This window comes from Psammomys obesus, unplaced genomic scaffold, assembly GCF_907164565.1.
Source record: "Psammomys obesus unplaced genomic scaffold, mPsaObe1.curated_primary_1811, whole genome shotgun sequence".
NCBI lineage: Eukaryota > Metazoa > Chordata > Mammalia > Rodentia > Muridae > Psammomys > Psammomys obesus.
The window spans coordinates 9,278,680-9,305,065 of record NW_026596064.1 but is presented as its reverse complement, the minus strand read 5'-3'; the positions used below and the strand labels follow the sequence as shown (position 1 = coordinate 9,305,065).

Sequence of the window (26,386 nt, the reverse complement as noted above, 5' to 3'; positions counted from 1 at the left end):
CGAGCAATTATCATTAAAAACAAAACAATCTAGCTCGTCAGCTCAACAACTCCTCTGTGAGCAAGAGTTGTTGACCAGAGCACTCAGATCCTTACCCTGTCGAGCTCTCGCAGGCGAGGGTAGTTGTTCTTCCACTCTGTCTCCAGGTTAAAGCGTGTTGCTGTGGAGAAAGAAAGACGGTCAAATCTGACTGCTTCTTCTTTGAGATGTGGTAGTTGGTGGCTACCTCAATACTTTGTAATTCGGATCCTGGGTCTAATGCTTTGTGACACTGGTCACAAAAATTAAGCTGCAGTTTCGTTTCCTCTTCTGTAAAATGGAAATGAAGATAACTGCAGTGGTACCAAGTCACAAAAGTCGAAGTAAACTTTCCAATGGGCAAGAAGGGAGGAGAGTCTGTTCTCACTGCCTGTGGTAATGGATGCGAAGACTTGTGCAGAGAGTGTGGATGCGGGGAAACAGTACAATGTAGTGCTGCCCAGGGTCTTCCTTCCTCCTGTCAGGGAAAATGTAAATTCTCCATAGGCTTTCTCTAAGCACTACTGCCTCTGCAAGGGAAAGTCAGTTCTTGTACAATAGAAGGTTTGCCTTTCTCCATTTTCTAGCTGTTGTCCAATAATCAATCAAGTACTTGGGGACTGAGAAAGGGAGAGAAAAGTCTCCTGAATTCAGATGACTGTCACATGGCTGGATTTGTGGGCTCGCTTTAAGAAGCCACCTTACCTTTGAAACTGTCAGCCTGTTGTTCAACTGACTCCCGAACCATTTTCCAAAAGCAGTCCGACACAGCAAGGCTGAGATTTCTTGTAGTGACCTGGTGCGCCTTTAGCATACTTGTCCTACAGGAGACCAGAGCTAGAGTGTGTCAGAATGACAAAGGAGAACTTACCTCACACTATCACTGCCCAATCAAACTTTAAGGAGAATGGGTCTATCTGAGCTGTCCAGTATGGCAGCACTAGCACTGAGCTCTTGAAGGATATGGTTAGTGTAGCTTTTGTCTGGTGAGTGCACTGGACTAGTAAGAACCACAGTGGACCACACAGGTCTACAAGGTCATTATTTCCTTGCTAATAAAAACAGAATTCTTGAGCTATAACTGCAGGAACTTTCCTTGCTTCTGTACCAATCTGGAGGCAACTATGCTTTTCCTAGTTCTAGAACTCCACGTAGAAACTTTCAGTATAATTCAATTGCTCTTTTAGTCCTTCTGTTTTGCTGTATGGTTCAGTGTCTTATTTTCTGCCAATTTCTTCAGATATCTATTTAGGGATATCCTGTTGCCTCCTCCCCCTCCAACTTTTTCTATTATAAGAGAAATGTGCACACACATTTTAAAAAGTTAATTAGAAGAATCATGCTCTGGGGAAAACAACATAAGAGGTGTCAGGGTTGTCTCTCAGTGCACACTTGCAGAGGCAGTCTGTCCTGCCATCTACTGTACCAGTGGTAAACTGCTTCCCAATCTGTCTGAGAGTACTCAAGGACAGCCTCGTTAGCTACAGACCACCATGTGCAGCAACAGCCAACAGTCAGCTAACCACCACAAGACAGGATCGACAAAGTTCAGTGTAAGCTCTGCTGTCATTGTAAAGTCTTTGGGTATTATAATATGACACCTACTTTAAGAGTTTTGAATTCTGAAAAAATTCTTCTTCATATTCTCTTATAGCTTCAATGCTTTCAGAACTGTTTCCTAGGAAAGAGCAAATTTTCACCAAGAAAATTAATCTTTATTATCTGAAAACAACAAAAACTAAAAGTAAGTTATAACAGCCCATCTTTGCATACCTTTTCCTGTCACGACAGCAAAATAACCCAGAGCTTTCATTGGGAAAAGCTTGCCTTCAATGATCTGTTGTATCTATTTTAATATATTGGAAAAATAAATGTGAAATATAGACTCATTTAATTTTTAAAAGCACAACATGAAAGTTAAAAAGCAAACTATTAAAAAAACTCTATTACATATCAGCATACATATACATCTGTTCAAAAGCAATATAAATGCGTTTTGATTGTTAAGGGAAATACATTTAACTTTACTACACTGAAAATGTTTTATTGCAATGTATGTCAAGATTAAAACTTGGAATGACTCATAGTGCTTCTGAGCCAGACATTGGCTGGAGTTCTTGCTCTGTCACTTACTAGCTATGTGACCTTAAGTAAACGAGCTAGTTTCAATAAAAGGTTATAGAGGTTATGAGATAATAACACTCAGCACAGTGCCTTCCTGGCACAGAGACACACTCAATAAATAGATTTATTACTCTTGAGCTGGGTGTGGTGGTGCACACCTTTAATCCCAGCACTCCAAGGCAGAGGCAGGTATTACTCTCTCCTTATAGTTTCAGTATTTAAAAAATTTAAATTATTCTACTAAATTAAAGAATTAATTTTTTATTTGTACATGCAATATGGGGGCATGCAAATGGAGGTCAGAAGACAACTGTGGGGTCAGCTGTCTCCTTCTACTCTGTGGGTTCCAGGGATCAAACTCAGGTCAGATTTGGCCACAGCACCTTTATCTGCTGACACATCTTGTGGGCCCTGAATATATAAAGTCTAACCAAGTTGGATTGTTTTTTACTCATTTCTCCTTTTATCCCTACTTAAAACATATTTTGGGTTGGTTTTCAGCTCTTAAGGCTAAAAATCCTTTTCTGAGTGTAATAAAAATTATGGAGTCTGGACCCAGGAAAATGCATGTTTACATCAATCTATCATTCACACACGATGTAAGAATTTCCACTTCTGGAGGCCTATTTAGATTAACACTGGATAAGACAAGTTAAATCTGGGCTAAAGCAGAGTCTATGCCACAGAAAGGCCTGAAGTAAGCTTCACATGGATCTCATATACGCATTCCTAGGTAAGTAATGCGGTAGGTATGTGCTGACCAGTTTTCTTCTGAGAATTTGAACTTTTGGTCCTGCCTCTGACTAGCATCTGGGTGAAGGGTCCTGGAAACACGACTAGGATGCCGGTAGACTGTATCCCGTGCATCTTCTCCTTCATGGCTCTGCAATGCATCTTCGAGGCAAGAACGACTATGTGGTGAGCCCCGAGTCCTTCAAGAGAATCACCATCCCTGCAGCTGGGATGTTTGAGGACACTGACAGAGAGCCAAAGTCCCACAGGTTAAGGTGGGAAAGAGAGACATCCTTTGCAGAGGAAGTGGGGATGAGGACCCGACACCATTGTTTTACAGGCAACTATAGAATATGAATTTATCATTTGTAAACAAGCTGGTCACTTTGTGCTTGAGAACCATTCTAACCACTGTGCATTACTACTATTAACTCATCACAGCCTATGAGATCATATCATAAATGTCTTCATTCCTACCAAATGAGGAGCCTAAAGCATTGAAAAGCTGAATAAATTACCACCCCAAGATCACACAGCTAGCAAATGGTAATGCAAGGATTTAAAATTAAGCAAATCTTCTTTATGTCCAACTACCATTGTGTACCTTAAACAGTATGTCTTAAGTCAGATCTGCACCCAGAAAGAACTTATAGAGATTCCCAGATCCCATATGGAGAAGAAAAACAGCCTGAGTAGTCCCTGTTTCTCTGTCTCTCTCTCACACACACATGCACCCTTGTTCTCACAATAAAGAACGTGCCCTCACCCTGCTTGGACTGGCTACGTTTTTTTCCGCCAGATCCACTTTGGTCAAAACAAATATCGTTCTTCGTCCATGAGGATCCATTTGACTGACCAAATCTGTAACGATGCTGCGCTCAGCATCTACAGATCCATCTGAAAAAAGGAGAAACGACAGCTGACTGATTATAAAGCGGATTGAAAAAACTTAGTCTTAGTACACGTACTTTAGGAATGTGGCCAATAAAGATTCCAGTGATGACAAAAGGGAAAAGTATCAACACCTTCCTGGCTTCAATCCCACTTACTGATAAAATGAGCCAGAGAGGCGACAACACATGTGCTTATCTGACAGGCCTACAGCAGGCCAGGAGGAACGCGTGGGGTGCAGTGAAGGGCTGCTGGGGCTTACCTTGAATGCACAGGATGATGGCATTAGGATTCTGCATGTATGCTTTGCTGATACTGAAAATAGTTTCCTTTGTGTCAGGAGCCATGCCAGATGTCACAGTCTTCAAGAAAAAGGTTTTAAATGTCATTACAGATGGTTTCCACAGTAGGGATGAAATGAAAGACATCTGTATGCACTTACATTAATGACACCGGGCAGGTCCACAAGCACCATCCTTTGCAGCCCAGGGCCTTTGACATTCAACGATATGGTCTGTTCAGGAAGACAAGTCAATCTCTTGGGCAGTGAATTTCTTAAGAATATTTTTAGTGATAAATATTCTGAAAGTTCTATTGTTCATTCAGGTATTTATTTTAAAAAGTTATTTTCTTTAGATCCCAAAGTAAATATGCTAGGAAATTCTCCCCACAACGATATATTATTCAGAACATTAAAATAATCTGCTGAGTGTTACAGCACATGCCTTTACCCCAGCATTTGTGAGGCAGGTGGATCTCTGTGACTTTAAGGCTAACCTGGTCTACATAGTAAGTTACAGGCCAGCCGGGGCTACACAATGAGACCCTGTCTCAAAAAAACAAAAACAAAAACAAAATCCAAATAAAGAAAAGTATCTATACATCTTAGAACAGTTACAGTCGAAATAACACATTAATATCCATATTAACCATTATTATCCATAATAATATACATCAAAGACTCCATTTCCCCAAATCATGGCTGAAATGAATTGCTGGTCTCACCTCAGGGCTTACGGTACAACCTTCTTTCACATTTTTCCTCATTCGGAGTTCAATTTCATGTCTTAACGCCGCAAGCTATTAAAGGAAAAGAAAAAAGTCCTAAATAGTATTCATGCCAAACATTCCTCTTCATTGTCTCAGTGTGCACAGGGCTTACGGAGCAACCCATTGAACTTGGGATGAATTCTACTTACATCTTCCTCCTTGGTGAGGTCAAACTCCCGGGAGCTGTCTTTAAACAAAGCCACATGGTGAGGACCTTCACTGAGAGTCACCTGAGAAGACAAACAGATAGAAGGATGCATTCACAGCTAGGGTTGATCCCCAGCACCTGCACAGGACCATGCAGGGCCAATCACTGCACTTTCATGCTCTACTCAGGTGCGGTCAGTATGGCTGCTCTCACTGTCCAGGTGTAGCAGCATGCTGCCACTCTGCAACGAGACTGGTGGATTCTCTGTCTTTTATGACAGTGCTGCTGTCTCTCTCCTCCAGGCAAAGCTCTGCAAACCACCAAGAACAGAAACTGCCCCTCTACAGCTTGAAGCCAATATTTAACTTCATATGAATGCAGGGAAAGGATCGTTCATTTAGTCATCATTCCTCTATACATTCAATACACAACAAGTGTTACAAACAGGGACATACAGGGTGACCACCTCTGCTTTAGATCTCACTCCTCAGACAGGCAGAGTGTGGCTGAAGCTACGACACCACAGCACAGACTGACCTTGGCCACCAGGCCACAAGCAAACTTCTCAGGAGAGGCATTAGGGAGAAGTATTTAACAACATGCAGTGACAGTGAGTCATTTTACTAGAGCTTCTAAAGTTAATATTCCCTAATTTCTAGTGTATACATTTCAAATTATCATAATTACACTGTTTAACTTTGGAAATATCCCATGAGATAAGCTAAGCAAGTTACACAAGAAAACAAAAACCAGCTGCTGAAAGCAACTACACAGCGTGGCCTTGCATCCCAGATCCCAAAGGCCTTAGGAGGATTATCTGCAGCTATTTTCCTTTGAGTACGTTCTGATTTTACGTGCTAGACAAAGGGCTAAGATATAAACTTAAAGTCTATAGCAATTACACTACCAAACAGACCAAAATACATACATACATATATATAATTGGAATTTGTGACCTCAGGTAACAAGATCCTAGCAAAAAATGAACTATAGAAATGAATCACCAAAAAAACTAACCCTTCATTTTATGTGCGATGTCCTTCAAGAAATGGATATTTAGAAACCAACCAGAAATCTGGGTTAAAAGAAGACAAAATACCAAGTCTAGATATGTCAAATTCACTGCTCTGAGGAGACACCAATAGATTATGAAGCAGTATAAGTCCTTATGAACAGAAGGCTAATGGCTTGCCTATTTGAAGGCAACCTGCCTCCAGGACAGAGTTGACTTTCTGAAGTATTACGTACAGCCTCTACAGTATGGTTCCTGCAGCAAGTAAAAGATGAACTCCCAGTGTTTTCATCACACCGGCCTCTTCCCTATTCCTCAAACAGGGATACCTGTCTGCTACCTCACGAGCTGTGTACCAGCTATTCTCTGCTTGCAACATAACTACCAGATTGCAACATGCCTAGTTCCCTCACTTTCTGTAAATCTTGTTTCAAATGCCACCTTGGTTCAAATGTCACCTATAAGTATCCTATATCTCAGTGGACTTTCCAGGCTCCATTTCTAACATACTAAATAGTACAAATACTATTATTTATTATGCTTATAGCAAAACTCTTCTTTAATTTACTGCATACTGTCTAAAGCCAAGTATATCTGACCCCTGGCCCACAAGCCACATGCACTCCAAAATAACTATGATTGTGGCCCAACACCAAATCAGAAACTTAATTAAAACATTGAAATATATATTTATTTATTTGGTAAATTGGCTGCATGGTTTTCAAGTGTCTTATATATAATACCAAAGGTCAAAAGGTTGCACATGCCTTGCAAACCAATGCTGGGACATAATAAGAGCCAAATAAACATTTGGTTAATGAAAAAGCCTACAGCCATTTACTTTCTTCCTGTCTCCATTGGTGAGTTGTGGTTTTTACATATGGGGAGTGAGAACACACACACACACAGTGAGAGAGAGAGAAAAACAAGCCTCCTTTACCTTAGTTTACTTTGTTCTTGCAAATTCCTACTATTTTTTTTTTTAGCTTAATAGATCATGATAAGCAGCACATAAATACTGTAGGAAATTGTCTCCATTCACTGACTCCACTTCCAATATTTTTATTCTCTTTCTCAGCCTCTTTGTATGTCTTATTCCAGATAATATCAAGAGGCCTTACAGTATCACCTGGACAACTACTGTTTTTTCTGATATCCTTTCCCACCTCTCTCCCTTCATGTACTCTTTCAGCTCTGCACATGTGTTCCCTGGCTGTGCCTCCTACTAATTCCTACATTGGCAATGATTCTGAATGCTGTGTAAGAACCCCCTCTTTAGCTAAGTCTTAATTCCAATACTGAGGCCTTTCAGTGAGATGGCATCCCTTCCTACCTTCACTGGAGAACGTGTCATCATCTCACCAGACCCTCGTGGGAATATCCGTGCTTGAGCAATCATTTCCAGCACACTTGTTTTCCCAGCACTCTGATCTCCAACCACAACAACCTATCACAGACAAATAGCTTTCATTAATATTTTTCTGATACCAAATTAAATGTTGGATAACACCATTTTAAAATTGTTTTAAGATATTTATAGCCAAAAAAGTGATTTTTTTTAAAGAGTAAGATTTGATACATGTAAGTACTCTGCAGATACACAGCAAAAACATTAAATTGGATCCATTATTTATAGTCAAATTTTTATTTTTGAAAACTATGTTAATTAAGAGTTATTTCTAAAAGCAGATCATTAATTTTCTACAAATATTTTCCATAGCCAATTTACATTTTATAAACATACTTTGGATTCTATTAGACTAATTTCATCCATATGTTTATTTAATTTTTGCCTAGGTATTTTAACATTATAATGAATGTATAATGGTAAACATCTGACAGTTTTCTTTCAAAACACATATATTTACTTTTATGGTCCCCAAAATAAAGAGCCAAGCCATACTGAGTATTTAAGGAATATAAGGGAACGCAGGAATTACGGTGACGAGGGACTGTACTTTCCTGCTGACAGCAGGTCCCCTGTCTATTTTCCCCTTACCCGTGGCAGATGATCTTGTGTATTATAACTGGCATCATAATCGGAGAGAACATCAAGAACTTCAGAATACATATCAATCAAAGATTTCTGCAAAATAGACAAAAATTAGCAAAAGTCAGTGGGGGAAAAAAATCAATCAAAAGGCCACAGCTATATCAAGAGAAACACATAGATAAATTCAAAATAATATTGCTTTTTTCTAAAAACATAAATGCATTTCCATAGTAAAGCCAGCATTAAGAACAAATTCCCTTTGTTCAGTTTATTTAGAAATATACTGACTTAGTGAAAGGTTCATTAATTTAGGATTTCAGAGTCTAATTAGATTTCATTAGTCTAAAGAGAATGCAACTACCATTAATGAGCTAACCACGACCACCATAAAAGCCAAATGAGGGGTCAGTTGATCAACAAACTGACAGAAATGACTCTCTGTCAAGCCTAGGGCGTATGGAAAAACAGAAAGGGCAAAGGGTAGAAAAAAAGCAAGAAAGCACATGATGGAGTGAAGAACGGGCAGGATGCATGTGAGAGCCTGAGGACTGGGAAGAGAAGTGGTCCAGGATCGGTGGAAGAGCTGTTACAGCAGGAGAGTGCTCAAGCACCTAGGAACAGGGAAGGCGGCAACACGAGCAACGCTAGTACAGGCAAATGTCCTGGATTGCCATTCTTTGCGCACCAGGACTGAGCACAGAACCGTGAATACAACAGCTTCAAGTAAAATATCTAGGGGCAAACACACACGCACACAGGTCTGAGAACAGGAGGGAAGCATCAAGCATTTGTAACTAAGGGTTATAATTAATGCCGAGGTGGTCACATTGTGAGAGTTTGAGGATACTTTTACCTAATACGACACAGAAACACCTAAATGGCAGAGAGCTGCGCTCACATCTGCCTAAAACAAATACATTTCATTATCACAGTATTTTATGCGGGAAAATACCATTTGTAAGGTAATTATTTCCCAACACTTGAGCATGAATTTTCCGTGGTCAGGCAGGACTTGTAAAAACAGTCAGGCTTTCATTCTTTGGATCATGATGATTTAGAGTCAAAGCTACTAAGGCATGTTTGTTAAACTAGAAAGACATCTTTGGATCTTGGTTCTAGAACACGGGCCATGGCCCACTATGGTCCTGGTATATTGCAGCAACTCATGTTTACTTATTCTGAGACACTGATATAGCATTAAACTTTCAAGTTAAAAGACCTATGTCAACCTAACACATCTGGCTTGAGTCTGCAGTGACAGTAAGACTTAATTTATTGATACTGGCAATTGCCAGTATATTGATCACAATAATATCAAATACACTTATATTTTAAAGTTCACTTTAAGTGCTGTAGTAGAAAACTTACCTTGGAAAATAAGTATTAAGTTTCAAAACTGAAGACAAACTGAAGTGGAAATAGCAGTGAAGCAACAGTAGCAAGTATTACTTAAGTATTAAACAAATTAATAATCATAATTTGGGGCAGGCAAGATGGCTCAACAAGTAAAGGCACATACCATACAAGCCTGGTGACCTGAATTCAATTCCTATACCCTAGTAAAGGATGAAAGAGAGAACCAACATAGACACACAGACAGACAGACAGACACATGCACACACACACACACACACACACACACCATGGCACATACACATATGTGCACACACTAATGATAATTTTTTAAAAAGCATTTAAAAGAATTCAAAATTTATAGATATGGAAATTAAGGTTGAAGATAACAGGTATTTTATGAAAACAGGTTGATTCATAAGAAAGTCCTCTTAAAATATGAAGATTTTATGGGCATAACAGATGATGAATTTGGAAACTACAATTTATGAAATACTTACACTAGGTAGAAGTGAAAAGGTAAGACACTTCATAAGTTACTGAAAAAAATTTTTTTAATCATTTAGGGGCTGGAAAGATGGCTCAGTGGTTAAGAGCACTGGCTGCTCTTCCAGAGGACCCGGGTTCACTTTCTAGCACCCAGAGGGCAGCTTACACAATCATCTGTAACTGCAGTTCCAAGGAAGCTGACGACCTCTTCTGGCCTCCACAGGCACCGGGCACGAAGGCAAAACACCCATATACATTTTTTTTTTTTTTTAAAGAAAGGTTTATTCAAGGTCCTGAGAACTACCAGATTAGGGTAAAGTACCTTAAGTTTCCTATGATGGATGCCTTTGTCATCCTTCTGCAGGACCAGTTTTCTCAGCTCTTTGTTCTCCTTTTCTAAACGCTCCAAGATCCTCTGATACTTTAACTGCAACAAAATAATATACATGACTGTGTAATAAAAAAATGGGTTAACAAATAAATAGTAAGTCTAATTAAAATCTTTCAAAATTCTGGTTACATAACTTAACTAGTTACATTTAAATTATTACACTTAAAAATGTTCCATGACAATGTAGAGAAAATAAAACTATGATTATTTCAAGCAAACAGTGAAATACATAATTATCCATTATAATTGAGCATTTAGCTTAAAAATATATTTGCTTCATGTTGAGGAAGTAATTTAAAAATACTAAAAAATTAAGAACCTAAAGAAGTTGGGACTATACCTTAAGAAACAGTATTTCTTACAATTTCAAAAAGAAAGTCTTCAATATAAAGCTAAAGGCCAAAATTGAAATTGCTCTCATTTGGACATTATTTTAACAAAGATGGTTTGATATACAACATGAGCGAGCAACATCTAAGCATGCATTATGTGATGAACCCTTTATAGAAAGCCCACCAGAGTAGAGGTTTTACAGGCCGGAAGCTTAAGTTAGGGACACCTGGCAGCTTGTCCTAAGGTCACCTTGTGTGGGGGGAAAAAGCATTTAAACAGGCCTGTCTGAGTAAAAGGCTTAAAATCTTCCAGGTTTTGTCAAATGTCCATATCTGGAGAAGTTTGTTTGTACTTAAAATAGTGAGATAAAAACATATACTTAAGAAAATCAATTGATCGAGGGTTATTATTTCAAAGTAACGGAATGGCAATATAGTCTGCTTTTCAAGGCAAGCTGTTCACACTGGTTATCTCAGTTACAGAGAATTAAGAGTCACACTTCCTTATAAATCAGCAGAACACTTAGATGAACAACTTATATCGCAACATGGAAAGCATTTCTTAGACTTTTTATGTTTGAAACTCCAGAAAAAATGCTAAATAACAGGAAATCAAGGTCCTATCCTTACAGAATGTCCAAGATAGACTTAATTAGAGAAAAACACCCATAGCCAAACTATACAGCATAACACAGTAGAACTACTTGGCTGTATAGTAAACTTTTGTTTTTAGAAACAGGGTTTCTCTGTGTAGCCTTAGCTGTCCTGGAACATGCTCTGTAGACCAGGTTGGTCTCAAACTCAGAGATTCATCTGCCTCTGCTTCCTGAGTGCTGGGACTAAAGGCATGCATCACCACTGCCCAGTGATGAACATATTTTGTAAAGCATTCACTTACAGCCCATAAGGATAGAAAAACTAGTGTTTCTTTGCTATTTAGATAACAGTCACTATACAATTATTGAGCTCTTTTTTTAAAATAGTGTTTTGGAAACATAAAAATTCCTTTTAAATATCTGCTCTATGTATTACAGGTTGCAATGATACTAATTTGGGACACACTGCCTTAAATAAAACATGTTATTAAAATTATTTCCCATTTTTACCCCTTTAAGATAAAAATTAAACACCTCAGTGCAGCTGTATATGTCTTTCACCTGAGAACCACTGATAGGGATGGAGATGAACGCACAGTTCATCACATCACAATGTTCCCCACCCGATGCATAAAGCCTTCAGCAGGAACTGCACACATTCAGGGTACATTTCCATAGCATACTTCTTTGTAATCAATTTGGAGAAATCGACATTTCTTTCCTTGGTACAAGTGTCAACCTGCAGCCACCCTCTAGAAGCATAAATGGGCTGGCATGAATGTCCAACCTGAGAACAGTTGTAAATGCAGGCAAAACTGTAATCTACTTAAAACCTTATACTTTGTGTGTGTGTGTGTGATTTCATTTGTAACTTGATTGTGTGGTTCTTTAGTATAGATAGCTAGGTTGTGTTGCAGTCAGAAGGCAGGGCATGCTTACAGAGAACAAACAATTCTCAAATTTTAGGTTGTATCATACTTACCTCAAGGGCTTTAAAGACAAAGACTGTAGTTGGATTCAATGGTGAGCAGGCATTTAGAAGACTAACCCAAGAGGATTTAAGTTCCAGGTCAGCTACATAGTGAGACCCTCTCCCAAACCAAAACTACATAAATAAGAGAACTACAAAACACCCTTCCACAGTCAGAGACTCTGGCTCGGTAGGTCAGGGATGGCCCTGAGTCTGTACTTGCAGTAAGCTCCCAGGGAATACTGATGTTATGGCCCCAAGGACCACACTCTCAGAGACCAGGGACTAAAAACGAACAAACAAACAAAACAAGCAAACAGGGAATTGAGAACACTTATTGAGTACACTGCAAGGGCTAATGATCTGAGCAGTAAACAGGGTAATGATTCTTAACTCATGCAGAGAAGCCTTAAGAAAGACAGGTTCCATCCAAAGCACAGGCACACTAGTGTACAGCTAAACATGAGAGTCCATGAAGAGTTCAAGGAAGAACACGCATCAAAAATATACTATTCAGATTGCCCCTTCTTGTATGTTTTCCCTAAAAAGACCCATGGTAAGCATGTCTTTTGGCTTGTATAAATAAATCTTAATTATATAAAATAACTGCTGTTGGTAAATTTTATACCCGAAAGGTAGCTATTGGTTACATTGTGCAGGACTGACTTTTAAATAATGATTTCTGTAATTAACCCTGAGACTGACTGGCTTATATCACCAGAAATATCTTTAGGAAAAAAATTTATATTGACTTCACGATTCAGAGAAAAAAAGAAAGGGTTCTGGGGACTCATCAGAGGTATGTGAAATCTCAAATTTCTTTACTTTATATCTAGCCTAGCAAAGTGAAAAAATAAGCATTAGCTTATATAAGGACAAATACTTTCATCCATTTCTTCCCCACAATAGTACAATAGTTTATTTTTAAAATGTGAACAAGAATCACTCAAAATAGGAATCTGCACTTAAATGAGTTAACCTGGTATTCATTTGATTTCTTCTTTATTCCCTATTTCTCAATTAGCTTTTGTAGATATAGAAATTACTGTTAGAGATAAGGGTCTGTCACTAAGTATTTCAACTTTTGCTTTGCTGGAGAAAGAACCCACTGTCCACAGCCCCCCAAAAGAAGTCCCTGGGGCTGAGGATGCTGCTCAGTGTCAGTATGCTTGCCTGTCATGTGTGACTCCCACCATGTGTCAGGCCCTAGTGGCTCACAGAAAAAGAGGCGTTGGGTCTCTTACTGACTAGAGTTACCTGAGTATGCAGAAGTTCTTCTTGAAGTTGGTCAATCTTTTCTTTGTCTGACACCTAAATATGTAAAATACATTAATTTTAGTAAGTTTAGAATATGCATAAACGTAGAATATGCTAAAGTTTTAAAGCAGCACTAAGAGTGTATGTATATTTAAAATAAAATTTAAATCAAGTGAATATTTAAGATAATAAAAACTCATACTCATCAATAGTTCATCAAAATCTATCAAGGAGTCATTGTCCTATTACTATTTTGGGCATTTGTTATAAAAGACTTGTTAGAAACAGCGGAGATGAACATCTGGGTTTACTCTTCCAGGAGGATGTTTTGTACTAAGGCACAGAAGCCTAATGCCTGGAGCACTGCAGGTCTCCAGACAGGGTGTGGGGAAACTACATACATGGCACTGTATACAGCTAGTGAGAAAGCTCATTGGTTATAGCGTATCTTCTAAAGAACAAATTCCAACTTCCTCACTATCCTAGAGCTATGCATAACAGACACAGAAAACAACTGCTATCTCCAAAGAGTTAAGTGGAGCGGAGGCTTGTTTTTACATCCAATTCCAATGCAACATTGGCTAACTCTCAACAGAGCAGACATATCTTAGAAATGAAACCAAGTTAAGCAACTAAGCTGATTTGAACATAAAAGAGAAAATTCACAGATATTGTGTATACTACTTTAAACTGTCATCAATAGTTCCAAGACAAACAAATTTAAAAGCTTCCAAATTTCATTGTATAATAGAGTTTAAAGTAGTCACAATACAATTATAAACAGAAATACAAAAAAAAATGTCATGTACGACAAATTCACACAAATGTGCACTGACTTCTTGACTGGACACAGAACTGACTTCCTCAGATTTTAAATATATTTTTTTATTGAGGTAGAAATTAATAAATCTTGTCCATGTTACAAAATGTTATTTAACTCCTAGTTCTGAATAATTTAGGTTTCGCAGATGATAATAATACTTGTTAGAAACGATAAGTACCTTTTTCTCCTTAAATGTCTATGTTTGAAAACCTCCTAAAATTATTTTGTAATGAGATTTTATAATACAACTTTTGTTTTTAGCGTTGAGTGGTAAGAAGAGACTTGCAGATATAATTTATTTTTTTCATTTTGATTACGTGTGCTAAGGTAGATTGGACAAGAATTATTAAGTCTCTTAAAATGTGAGGAGCCAGGCAAGTCGAAGAGCCCACAACCCAAAGAACAAAACCCCAAAGACCACTCCATATTAAGATCACAGGGCATGCCATCATTCTGTTATAGGATGAATAAAAATATTTGTGATGCACATTACATTCCTGGTTCATTTCAAAAGTACTGTGATTTACTCTCTTCCACTAAATATTCATTCAGCTAGAGCCAATTTACCATAAGCTATACAAACACTACTACTTTGAACTATTTTTCCTTTACTCTTTTCTTTTTGAGACAGGGTCTCACTATGTGAACTAGGCTGGCCTTCAACTCACAGACTGAGCTGCTTCTGCCTCACAAGTGCTGGGCTTTAAGGTGGTCACCACCATAATGAGCCTTGTTTTGGTTTTAGTTTTAAATATAAACTGAGTGACTTCCTGCAACGTATCCTGAATTACTATGAAATATTCAACACTACTCAGCTGTGGAACAATAATTAGGAAACTAATATAACTAAATTAAAAAGTTAAAATGTTAATATAAGCCAAGGGCTATAAAGGTTAACTTAGTAGATGGGTTAAAAAAAAAAAAAAGACTACAGAAGCAGTCAAAACAGTTAATCAGAATAGTAAAAAAGGCATACTTCCTAGCCACTTCACTTAATAAGGATCAAAATTAATGTTTTAAGGCAGGTATCAGAGTAATGACTGAGATCTCCCTTTCCCTTTTTTTCTAAAACCTATGATGAAAACTTTGTTTATAAAACCAAGTATTAAAGATTGGTAAAAAGCTAACTTTTACATGTTTTCTTAGAGACTACCACGAGCTATTTCTGATCTGACATTTATTGTACTTTAGAAAAGTGTGCATGTACTCATGTGTATGCGTGTGTGTATACTCGTGTGTGTGCACATGTATGCATGCATGTGGAGGCCAGAACGGTAGCTTGATGTCACCCTCAGGGACACTCACACTTCCTTGGGGACATGGTCTCTCACTGCTCCAGAGCTCTCCAACTAGATGAGGCTGGCTGCCCAGTGACCCAGGGAGCCCACCTCTGCCTTCCCAGCATTGGAAACAAAGAGTACATCACCATACCTAACATTTTTATATGGGTTCTGGAGAGCCAACTCAGGTCCTCATGCTTGTGAGGCCTATGCTCTCTGGCTACCTCTTTAGACAACTTAGGCATGTTTTCTTCCAAGGGCTTACTGGTAAAGCTTAGCTGCTTACAACATGAAACTCATGGTCTACTGTGTAATATATTTAGGCTTATTATGAAATTAAAATCACCCTGATAGGATTGAAATCAGTGATACTGAACCAGGGCGTTTCCAAAATTCCAAGGCTTTGAACCTGATGGAGAAAGGCTAGGATCTTCCACACAAATGAGCTCATGTCAAAGATGTCAAAGAGAAAACCTTAACTCCTCACGAGAACAACACTGATTTTAGAACTTAATTCCTTCTAGTAAGTCACCATGGCTGCTCCGAAATACTGAACTATGTATCTGAGGCTCCCTGGGAAATTATATATGTACATATCCACAGGAGAAAAACTACCAACACCTTGTGCCTCTGGTTATCTCTTTTGCTTAGAAAATACAGCAAAAATTTTATTTATTCTAACAAAATATTAAGAAATGAAGACCTAGCTACATTTTCAAGAACAGAGAAGTAATTATTTTAAAGACTTAAAAGTGCCTGTGGTTTATATAAACCTCAAATGGCTGATAAGAATGATTAAAAAAAAAAAAGGAATGACAAGAATCTGAGGAATACAGATTTTGACTGTGATGGTGAAGAGCTGACGTCATCTCTGCCCTAACTTTAGGGAGAAGAGGAAGATACAGTGAGGAACTGGTCTTTCAGGACAGTAAGGATGATGGGGTCATTATGGGATAGCATAAATTATTTTCAAAGTCCCATTAACTTTCACACAAGGCAACTACACAATAGGCAGGAACAAGCCCTGGTTGGTGTCTCACTAAGTATTCCTTTACAAATGAACCAGACACAGGCACAGTTCTGTCATATTTCACAGACTGCCAAAAGGAGTAACAAGAGGGTTAAGAAAAACAAAACAAAACAAAACAAAAACCAAAAACAAACAAACAAACAAAAAAAACCAAGTAAATAGAACAGGAATGACATCCTTAAGTCTGAAGATAGACTTGTAAAGCAGGCCTAAACTGAACATTCATGTTCAGTATCTCAGAAAATCAACCAGTATTTATTACTTATATCTCTAGAATGGGCAGAATTAGAAGCACATTGGTATAATCTTCAACTGTATCTTAGATCTTATAGTGGCAGACAGATGGGCTTCGTCTCAGTTTTACCAGTATGAAAAATGGGTAAACTGTAATTGGCTCCAATATTCATACTTCTAGTAACTTTCCAGAACACACAAACTCCTCCCACTGCTTGATGTAACAAAGCTAGGGTATGCATGCCTCAGTAAAGGCATCTAACTTCCTAGATATTTAATGATATACTCATAGCATATGTAATTGGATAATGTTTAAATCCTTCCTCAAGTCAAGAATCTACTTTAACCACAAAGATGAAATAACTTGTTTTCTTTTTCTACTTATTTTGGTTTCACAGCCATGGAATTGAGAAAGCCAGGAAGTGACATTAAGCAAACATGGAATTATAATGAGCACTCTCAAGCATTAGCCACCACCAAGGTTAGCCAGCACAGGCACTGTACTAAACCTGTATCTGTAATATTCCTGGATTCAGATGTAAGAGCAAACAAGAAGCTGACTTGATGACTGAATCTTTTTCCTGAATAAGGTTTGTACATAGTTTTAAATTTTCTCTGATCTTAAACTAAAAAATTCTCTAAGAGATATGAGACAATTAGCTCAAGACCCTCGTTTCACTGTGATTAAAGTCTGTTCAGGATGCAGGGACTGACCCTGCAGGGCTTTGAGCTAATGGTTAAAAGCACATCTTTAAGAACTTCATGTAGCTTCAGTACCCAATTAATTAAATGACTAAACTGGACCACATGAACACAGTTCACAGTTTCACTCTAAATACAAATCCATGGACTTTCACAGATAACCTAAATTCCTATACTTGAGCTTATATTTTGAGCTGTGTCTACAATACCCACTTTAGGGGTAATGATGTATCTTTTTAATTTACTTTTTAAAAATAATCTTCCATGACTGGAGTCCATCAACAGATTAGGGTGACATGATGTTGGCAGAAATGGCTGATTAGTGTGATGCATCAGTAGCCCCTTAAACCACCCATCACCTTGCACTTCTGTTGGGCATAGCTCGGGCTATACTGGCCAGCGGCTCTGCGTGCTTCCTCTTCGTGCTCTTGAATTTGCTGCTGTAAGAGAATGAGCTCACCAAGCAGACCCTGCCGTGAGTTTACAATGAGGAGAAGAGGGAATTGGGGAGGGAGAACAACGTTAAACCAAAGGGCACAACAGAAAAGCAGATGCAAGACAGGGAGGAATGGATAGCTTAAAACAAAAATGGAAACACAGGTACCTCTAGTGCCGTCCCACAGGACGCTGCACTGAATTTCCATTTTCCCCTCAGTAAAACTGGGTATCTCAGAAAACTTATATGTGGTTTTAAAAGTGAAAGTGACTAAACAGCCAGACAGACAATGTCAACAGAGTAAAACTAGACTCATGGGCATGCTCAAGAAAGACTGCACATGAGGTCCCTGGTTTTCTTGTAACCCTTTATAAAATTGCCAATGTGCACTAATGGTTGGCATTGACTTGAAACATGACATAACCAATTGACGGCATTTTCACTTTTGATGAGCTGCTTTGACAATAAAATAGAAATGGCCTCTGAGAAAGTAACTGAAAACATACCAATTAAAAAAAAACATAATTAAGATAAAGGGACATTACAGTTATTATGAAAACTAAAAAGTAAAAGCCAGTTTGGACCTTGTTACCTTTTAAAATCTCTAACACTGATTTTACTTAATCACTAAAGGTTAGGCTGGTACACTGTGATTACACTGTGTTCACATGAGCCACAATGCTAAACGCATGCAGTACTTCAGAGAGTGGCAGGTGCTGCCTACTGAGGTAAGGGGGCGCCTCTATGTTGTAAATTGCTGACCTATGAAATGGCCAACCTTGAGACAAATGGAGAAAAAGACACTGCGAATCAACAGTTATACCAGACTGATGGTTTCAGAAGAACTAAAATGGAAGTTCCAGTGAACAGCCAATTTGAACAGTGCAGTGTGTTAGAAAACAATGGGTTCAGACTTATCAAGTCATAAAACTAAAGACAAGAAGGCAAGTAATTATTAAAATAACCTAAATCTGGGTTTTAATGAGCTTCAGATGTTTAAAAAAATAATTGTCAAAAATACTATTTTGTATTGTCAGAAATTTCTCTTAAGATAAAAATGCTGGTTAACAGTACATTCAAATTTTAGTTTGTGGGTTTACCCAGAAACTTACTTAATTTACCTTACATAACCTATGAACTTAGGTAACCATAAAAGAGTTCCCCACAATAATATGGGGTGGAGAAAACATTACAGTAAAACATTTTAAATTATACAAAGGCTGCTATAAAATTTGGGAATTTTGTTTCATTCTTAGATTTGATTACTGTTATTATCAGACAATGAATAAAACTGACTGACTTACAGCAAATCAAAGACTGAACATAGCTGGCAAGTAAATTTCAACATTTGTTTCTTGATTCAATAGTACAAAATGTACTCATAAAACCTGATGCTATCTTTCAAGATGTATATGTGTGTGTGTGCGATTCTATGGCCATTGACAAATTTACCAAAGTCACTGCTATCTTCATTATCCCATAATGAATTTTTGTCATTCCATACATTAAACAACAAAATGTAATTTAACAGTGTTATCCACTTGCTCATTTATCTTAATCATCACGTATTTCAACCACCCAAGTATTTAGACCACATGAACAACTGCCTTAAAGAAGGCTTCCTAAGAGAGCCTGCAGGTGTGTCCACTCCAAGGCACATTTGACTTTTTTTGTGTGTTAAGTCAATTGTGCAGTTTGCAAGTGTGAACTTTGTAGATTAATGTCACAGTGACAAAAGGTTGGACACACCTAGTAGAGTATCTGCTAATATTTACATACTACTGATACTTTAGCTTATAAAATTCCAAGTAATTTTGACTTAGCTTAACTTCCCCGCTCTGAATCACTGTTTACATCTAAACACAACTGTAGAGTTAATACAATGTTCATTAGACTACCAGAAAATACTCTCTTTCTAGTGACACCTCACTTTCCTTCCAAGTCTGCTACTGAAGCACTGTTATGTGAAGATAGGTGAAATTAACTGTTACCTCCTAAAAAAAAAAAAGTAGGAGAAAACAAGAATTAGACACAGAAAAAAACTACTGATACTATGCTATGCATCTTAAGATCACCCTTTCCCAACTTTGAGCACCGAATAATAAGCTGTACAGTCTCTGAACATGTAGACAGCAAAAAGACAGATGAATCACACATGGCCTCAGATGTACAAAATACACCTTTGCCAGTGAACACTCTCCTGAGCTTAAACTTTTTTTCTCTCAAGAAATAAGCATTTCAAAAATATTTTATATAAAATACAGTAATTATTACACACAATGCTATGATTAACAATTATAGAAGGTAACTTCTATAATTTATTAAAAAGAAAGACTCACCCCCCCCGCCCTTTTGAGACAGGTCTCATAACATGTAATTCTGGCTGGCCTGGAGGTGGGTATGTAGACATAGCTGGCCTCAAACTCACAGAGGTCCGCCTCTGCCTTCCAAGTGCTGGGATTAAAGGCATGCATCATGCCCAGTTCAGAAGGTATGCTCTTTAACAATAAATATTCTGTTCATTGTTAATTTGACACTATAATTTTGTCTTATGTTTCAGGTATAACACTTATAGTTGTAAAAAAACATGACAGTATCAAATCAAGAAAATTAGTTATAACTAGAGTTCTGAAAAACAACTGAATATGCTAGTTTAAAATTTAACAATTTTGGTGGAAAGATTTTAATTCAAGCTCTGTCAAATTCATAGTGAAACCGAGCCCTCAAGGCGGTAGTAAGAGAATGGAGGCTTCTGCATGGTGATGAGGTCTTAAGGCCTCCAGGTAAGTGCTCTTGTAGAAGAGACCTCAGGAGCTGCCTAGCCCCTTCTGCCATGTAGACAGTGCTCAGCAGATATCACACCCACCAGCTCCTTAATCTTGTGTCCCTGCTCCAGAACTGTGAGGAACACATTTCTGTTGTTTATAGTACACATGCTTATGGCATTTCTATTATAAAGCTTGAACAGGATACGACAATTACATCACTTGCTATGTTACCCAGATGTGTCTCAAAGGCCTCGGATTCCAGCAAGCCTCCTATCTCAGCCTCCTGAGTGGCTGGTTCCATAGATATGCACCAGTCTGTTCATTTTAATACACAGCACCTTAAATAAGCCCTGATGTATCTGAGATGTGTTACTGCCCAGGGAGAGCAGGATTTGGCCATTGTTGTTGCTTGAGTGAGTCAAAACAGCTGATTTTTTTTTAACTTATCACTCACCTGCAGTTTCTAGTTAAAGATAATTTTAAAAACTCTTTATAAGATACATGGTCAACCCTACAAACCATTTCCCATTTTTCACAATCTCCAAAAGACTTTATAACACAGCAAAGAGAAGAAATTAATCAAATGTTAACACACCATTAACACATAATAACTCACAGAAAATGATGACCATTGTTGTTATTCACCCCTTAACTCTTAACAGCTTTACATTTATTTAGGACTTCTCACAACCTTTCAAGGGGCCTCCTTTTCCAACAGAGAATTGAGGAACTCAGAGAAGCTAAACAAGTTGTTGAAGGTCACAGTTTAGAAAACAGGAAAAATAACCTGTGATTCCAAAGTCTACCACCCGGTCATACTGCACTGCTGTGTTTAAAGTCCCTTTGATCCATCTTTATCAACCTACATTTCAAATGGCAGGTGTGTCTAGATTACTGCAGAAAAAAGAGTTGGCAATCTACAGTGGGCAGGCTGAGTAGCTTATAGAGACATTATGGTCTGCAAACCTGAGGAAAACATTTAATAGTAGGCCCTACAAGATAACATTTGCCAAACTTCGTTTTGGTTTAGTTAAAAAAACTTCATGCAATATTCCTAAGCTCTACTTTCCAAACTTTGAATAACTCTGTTATTTGTTTAGCTAAAACCAACTGGTTAGCTTATATGTAAATGTTCAAGACCTTTATGAATACAAAATTTATTACTGGTTGTCAAAATGAAGTGTCTTCCCACTCTGGATTAAATTAAATTTTCCCCAATCAAAAATAGCACACTATATATTTTACTACGTGGATATTTTCTACAAATAGTTTTAAGAGTTAAACAAAATGGGCATCAGTAATTATCAATATTATAATTTCCATTAGGTCTTTTTGTTTCCAAGTGTCTACCTACAACAGTATAATTTATTGACATATGTTCATAGTATTTCTTGAATAACATAAACATGCAGCATGCTTATTAGGCAATGCAGTAAGGCTGACTGCTTAGTCATTCATTCTCTTAATGGGCATTTTCCTACTTTTCTTCTAATCACTCAATTTCTTCTGATCTACAAAGTATACCCGTGCTGTGATTCTTGCTAAGAATATACTCGCAGCTGTTAGCTGTGCAGGACATGAGTATTCCTCAAAGCTGTGGTTACTTGATGGTGGTGGGTTACAAATATTGGATCCACTCACTCAATAAAACAGTTCATAATTTGGCAGCTTCTGGAGGTTTTAAGTTTTCCAGATATCAAGAATTTTTACAAAGTTCACACAAATATTTTCACCAGTGAATAAAAATTTTAAACTTTTCCCCAAATTTTAATGTTTTAATTACTATAAACATTTATTATAAGGTAGTATTACTATATGTGGACCATGCCTCAATAAAGTAGTGCAATCTAAAAGTGAATTGGCTACTTTTTCAATATTTGTTACGGAAGATGCATATCAGAACTTTTGATCAACACAGTAAAAATAGTGTCCACAACCTATCAGATGTACGTTTAGGTAGAAGCAAAGAAAGGATGATTACTCAGACTGCAGTGTCATACGACTTCCATGCTTTCTAAAGATCTCGACTGTAATTCCCATTCACACACACTCTCGTGAGCTCAAGAGAGGAAGCACAAGTCACCAGCTCATCATGTTGCTCAGTCTGACTCAGGTCATACTTTCTGACACCCGTGTTCCCTCAATTCCCTTTACTTTCAGTTGGGTTTGAGTGGTCCTAACTACTCCTCTACTGTCAAGACTTTTCTGGATGTGTTCTCCTCTTGCAGAGACAGATCTTTATTTCAGTCATAGATATAGAGATATATTCAAATTATTATTATTAAAAATCAATTTGCATTTCATGTTTTATTTCTAGTAGAGAAGTTGTGCCAGAAACCACAACCATGAAACTGACAACTATTAAATTTAAGCATGACTGTTTCAAACCCTGAATACAACTTGGGGAAATCAGGCACATTCAGGCTGGTATTGTTGTTGATCAGAATATGATTTTAATGAGTTTATCTTAAGAACTAAGACTAAACCAATTGAATAGTAACCAGAGAAACTCTGGATGTCATACCAGTACTCCTAATGATCACTGAAGTCTTTAGAATTGGTATCTGAGGAGGTTGGAGAGATGGCTGAGTGGTTAAGGCTGTGATTCTAAAGGATAAAGGATCCTTGGGATTCCCAGCACCATGTAGAAGTTCACAAGTGACTCTTAACTCCAGTACTGCGGGTCTAACACCCTTTTTTGACCTCTGTGGGCACTAGGGGTACATGTGGCACACAGGGAAACACCCCCCAAAACACAAACACACACACACACACACACACCATGAATGAAAACTAATGTCTGAATGATCTCAAAAAGGCTACCATGGGACTCAAGTCTCTCCTTGCAAACATCACTTGGTAGGCAAGATTCATTAGATTACAACAACTTATCTGTATCTTGTCTACAGGGCTTATTACCCTCAAGTATGACAGACTAGACTCAAACCTTAGAATCAACACTGTGCATTAACAGAACTGAAAACTATTTGCTGCAGCTGAACATGCTTCCATTATATTAGCATTTTCTATAATTTGACTTAACCTGTAATAAAAGCAGCATAGGTGCAATTCTAGATTTAATATTTACAATGAATAACTAGAAAATAATTGATAACTTAAGCAATTTAATAAATATTTTAAAATTATATGTGTGTCTGCATGTGGAAATATACATATGAGAGATTCCAGACTAGAGTGGCAGATTCTTTGGCTCTATAGTTACAGTGTTTGCAAGCCACCTGATATGGGTCCACTAGAAGACCAGAATGTGCTCTGAATGGCTGAGTCATATCTCTACCCTATCCCCAGCTAGTAAGTTTTAATAGGGAAAAGTAATTACCATAAATTAAGAAAAAGTTTAAAGGAAGAGCCTATAAGGAGCATTTATAAGCAAACAAGCAAAGGGGTACATTAAAAAAAAATAAAGCAGCACATTTATTTTTATGTCAATTGAATAAAATCAAATCTACAAAAATAATTGAATTCCTAACAATACATTCTCTTGCTTCATCTATAATTGCAGAGGTCAATTATAGGTCACTCAGTCAGAGTTGACAGAGTTTTAAGGGACTTACCTGAGTCAAGTCTGAAATCACTTCCTCATTTACCACAGTGATCACGTGACATATTAGTGAGAAAGCAGACACTGGCATATCTACCTGTCACTCGGGATCTACTCTATCAGACCACAGACCTGCTGCAAGGGCCCTTCTCTTCAGATTAATTCATTTCTTCACATTGGGTTCATTGGCTTTCATGGCCAAGGCTTTCCCTGGCTCAAAATAAGCCACATTTGTCAAGTTACTTTCTAGCCCTACCTCTCACTGTACAATCAAGACTATTCCTTAGTTAAAGTTATATATGCATATATATTAAAAATAGGTCAAAATGAAAGTAAATATATACTCTGAAGTATGTTTTACCTAAAAGGTGAAAGGAAAAAAATCTTGGAAATATATTTAAAAATTGGGATAGCATAAAAAAAAGGTTCAAATTGAAAGAAAGGGAAAGAAATGGAAATATAGAAATTATTTTTCTGTTCCTCAATAATCATAAGTTTCTTTCCCATGATGCTTTAAAACTCAGTATAAACTCTATGTTCCACATTTAACTTAAAATGTTTATAGAATATTTTATTCATAAATTTATTTATCTAGGCATTAGTATTACAAAACTTTAAATTATTTCATTTTCCAGTTTAAAAAGATGACAAAGGCATATGACTAGAAATGCAGAGTAGCTCAGCGGCTCTCCAGGTTTCATATGCAACTGCGCCATAGTGCTCCCATGGATTTGTTAGAGAAGGTGTTAAAGTTGATGCACCTCTCAATGGCCTGATCCATATACAACCTTATTGGTTCTTAATATGTAAGAATTGACTTATTTGCTAATAACTCACTTTCTACTCTCTCATATCTTTCCCGCTAAGCCAACGTAAGTCTCCAGAAAAGAGAGTAGGTTCTGTGCATAAATCTGGTATGCTCTGAACATTGTACCCTCTTGAAGATCTGTGAACACATATGAATATATATTGGTCTGTGAAGTCTCAAGAAAGAGAAGACTGCTTAAACTATCTATACCAGCATTTCTCACATATATTTTGTAACAAACCCTTGAATGATTATTTCACAGAGCATAACCGAGGGGATGGGTGTCTTTGATTCTACTCCAAAACTGCCTCATTAACACCCGCAGTTTTCAATTAGTAAGTATACATTTTTATATTTTCTAGGAATGTATTAGCATTTTCAAGCATTTCAAAAACAAAAGGAACAGTTAATTTTCAGGACTCCCATTACGACGAGTTCTGTTTTATATTTACCTTCTTATAATGCTTGTCACTTTCTGATCCATGATCTTTTGCTCTAAATGCTGTTTCTCCAGGTGAACCTTAAAGATAAACACACAGTTCTTTAAATTCTCTACTGATGTCTACAGCCCACATTAATTTCCAAATGACATTAAAGCAATTGAAAAGTAAGTGGCTGTGGGGAGACAGGATACAGCCCACTGGCAGACTGCCTGCCTCGTCTGTATTGGATTACCAGCATTGCAAAATGAAAACCAAATCAAAACAAACCCCAGATAGGCAGGCATGCACCAAAATGAAAACCAAATCAGAACAAACCCCAGATAGGCAGGTGCATGCCTGCCATTCCAGCACTTACACTCTGGAGACGGAGGCTGCGCTGAACAGTGAGATCATAGCTCAAAAGAAACTATAGTAGCTTCAAAAAATACAATTAATCCATTTGAAAAATATAGATGAAGATTATGATAAAATGAGACAATCTTTGACAAAGATTGTTTTAAGAGGGAGTTCCTACAGTTTGGCCAAGTACCACTGCCATCAGACGTGTAGAGTACAAAGAAAAGTTAAAGGTCACTATGACAGGGCAGATGAGACAAGCTAAAATTACTTTTCATTTCAACAATCTCTTTTGGTAAGCAAATTATCTTTTGATAACTTTAAGTCATGTATTTAGCAATTTTAATTTTGTCATCAATATAATTTTTTTATTATTTCCACCAAAAGGATATAAGTTTGCCTAATATAGTTCTGGGTTTAAAGATCAGCATATATAAGCAGGATTATAAATTTGGTCTGCAATTTTATTTGCAACTAGTTTATTAGAAGCATTTAAAAGGCATGTTAAGGTCAGCAAAAATGTCTGGTTACACACCTAACAAGAGAAGTGGGCCAGAAGCTTCTATGAGTTCACTAACCAATTTGGGACCTGTGGAAAATCAGCAAAA

At 37.5% G+C, this 26,386-nt stretch overlaps 1 protein-coding gene across 6 annotated transcripts in view; it reads right to left on the bottom strand.

The window, feature by feature from the left end:
* Opa1 (OPA1 mitochondrial dynamin like GTPase) overlaps positions 1–26,386 on the bottom strand; it is a 73,778-nt gene that overhangs the window by 38,451 nt on the left and 8,941 nt on the right. For 3 of the 6 annotated variants that reach the window (XM_055624862.1, XM_055624861.1, XM_055624866.1), the window contains exons 5-20: positions 26,314–26,367; positions 25,452–25,519; positions 17,785–17,895; positions 13,357–13,410; positions 10,133–10,237; positions 7,975–8,061; positions 7,309–7,422; positions 4,965–5,045; positions 4,771–4,845; positions 4,208–4,279; positions 4,028–4,127; positions 3,641–3,771; positions 1,792–1,864; positions 1,624–1,696; positions 724–839; positions 96–160 (exon numbers count right to left, since the gene is read on the bottom strand). In XM_055624862.1, the coding sequence (XP_055480837.1) occupies positions 96–160; positions 724–839; positions 1,624–1,696; positions 1,792–1,864; positions 3,641–3,771; positions 4,028–4,127; positions 4,208–4,279; positions 4,771–4,845; positions 4,965–5,045; positions 7,309–7,422; positions 7,975–8,061; positions 10,133–10,237; positions 13,357–13,410; positions 17,785–17,895; positions 25,452–25,519; positions 26,314–26,367 (1,379 nt within the window). The remainder of the gene's footprint in view (positions 1–95; positions 161–723; positions 840–1,623; positions 1,697–1,791; positions 1,865–3,640; positions 3,772–4,027; positions 4,128–4,207; positions 4,280–4,770; positions 4,846–4,964; positions 5,046–7,308; positions 7,423–7,974; positions 8,062–10,132; positions 10,238–13,356; positions 13,411–17,784; positions 17,896–25,451; positions 25,520–26,313; positions 26,368–26,386) is intronic. The other 3 variants (XM_055624864.1, XM_055624863.1, XM_055624865.1) reach the window with 3 other exon arrangements.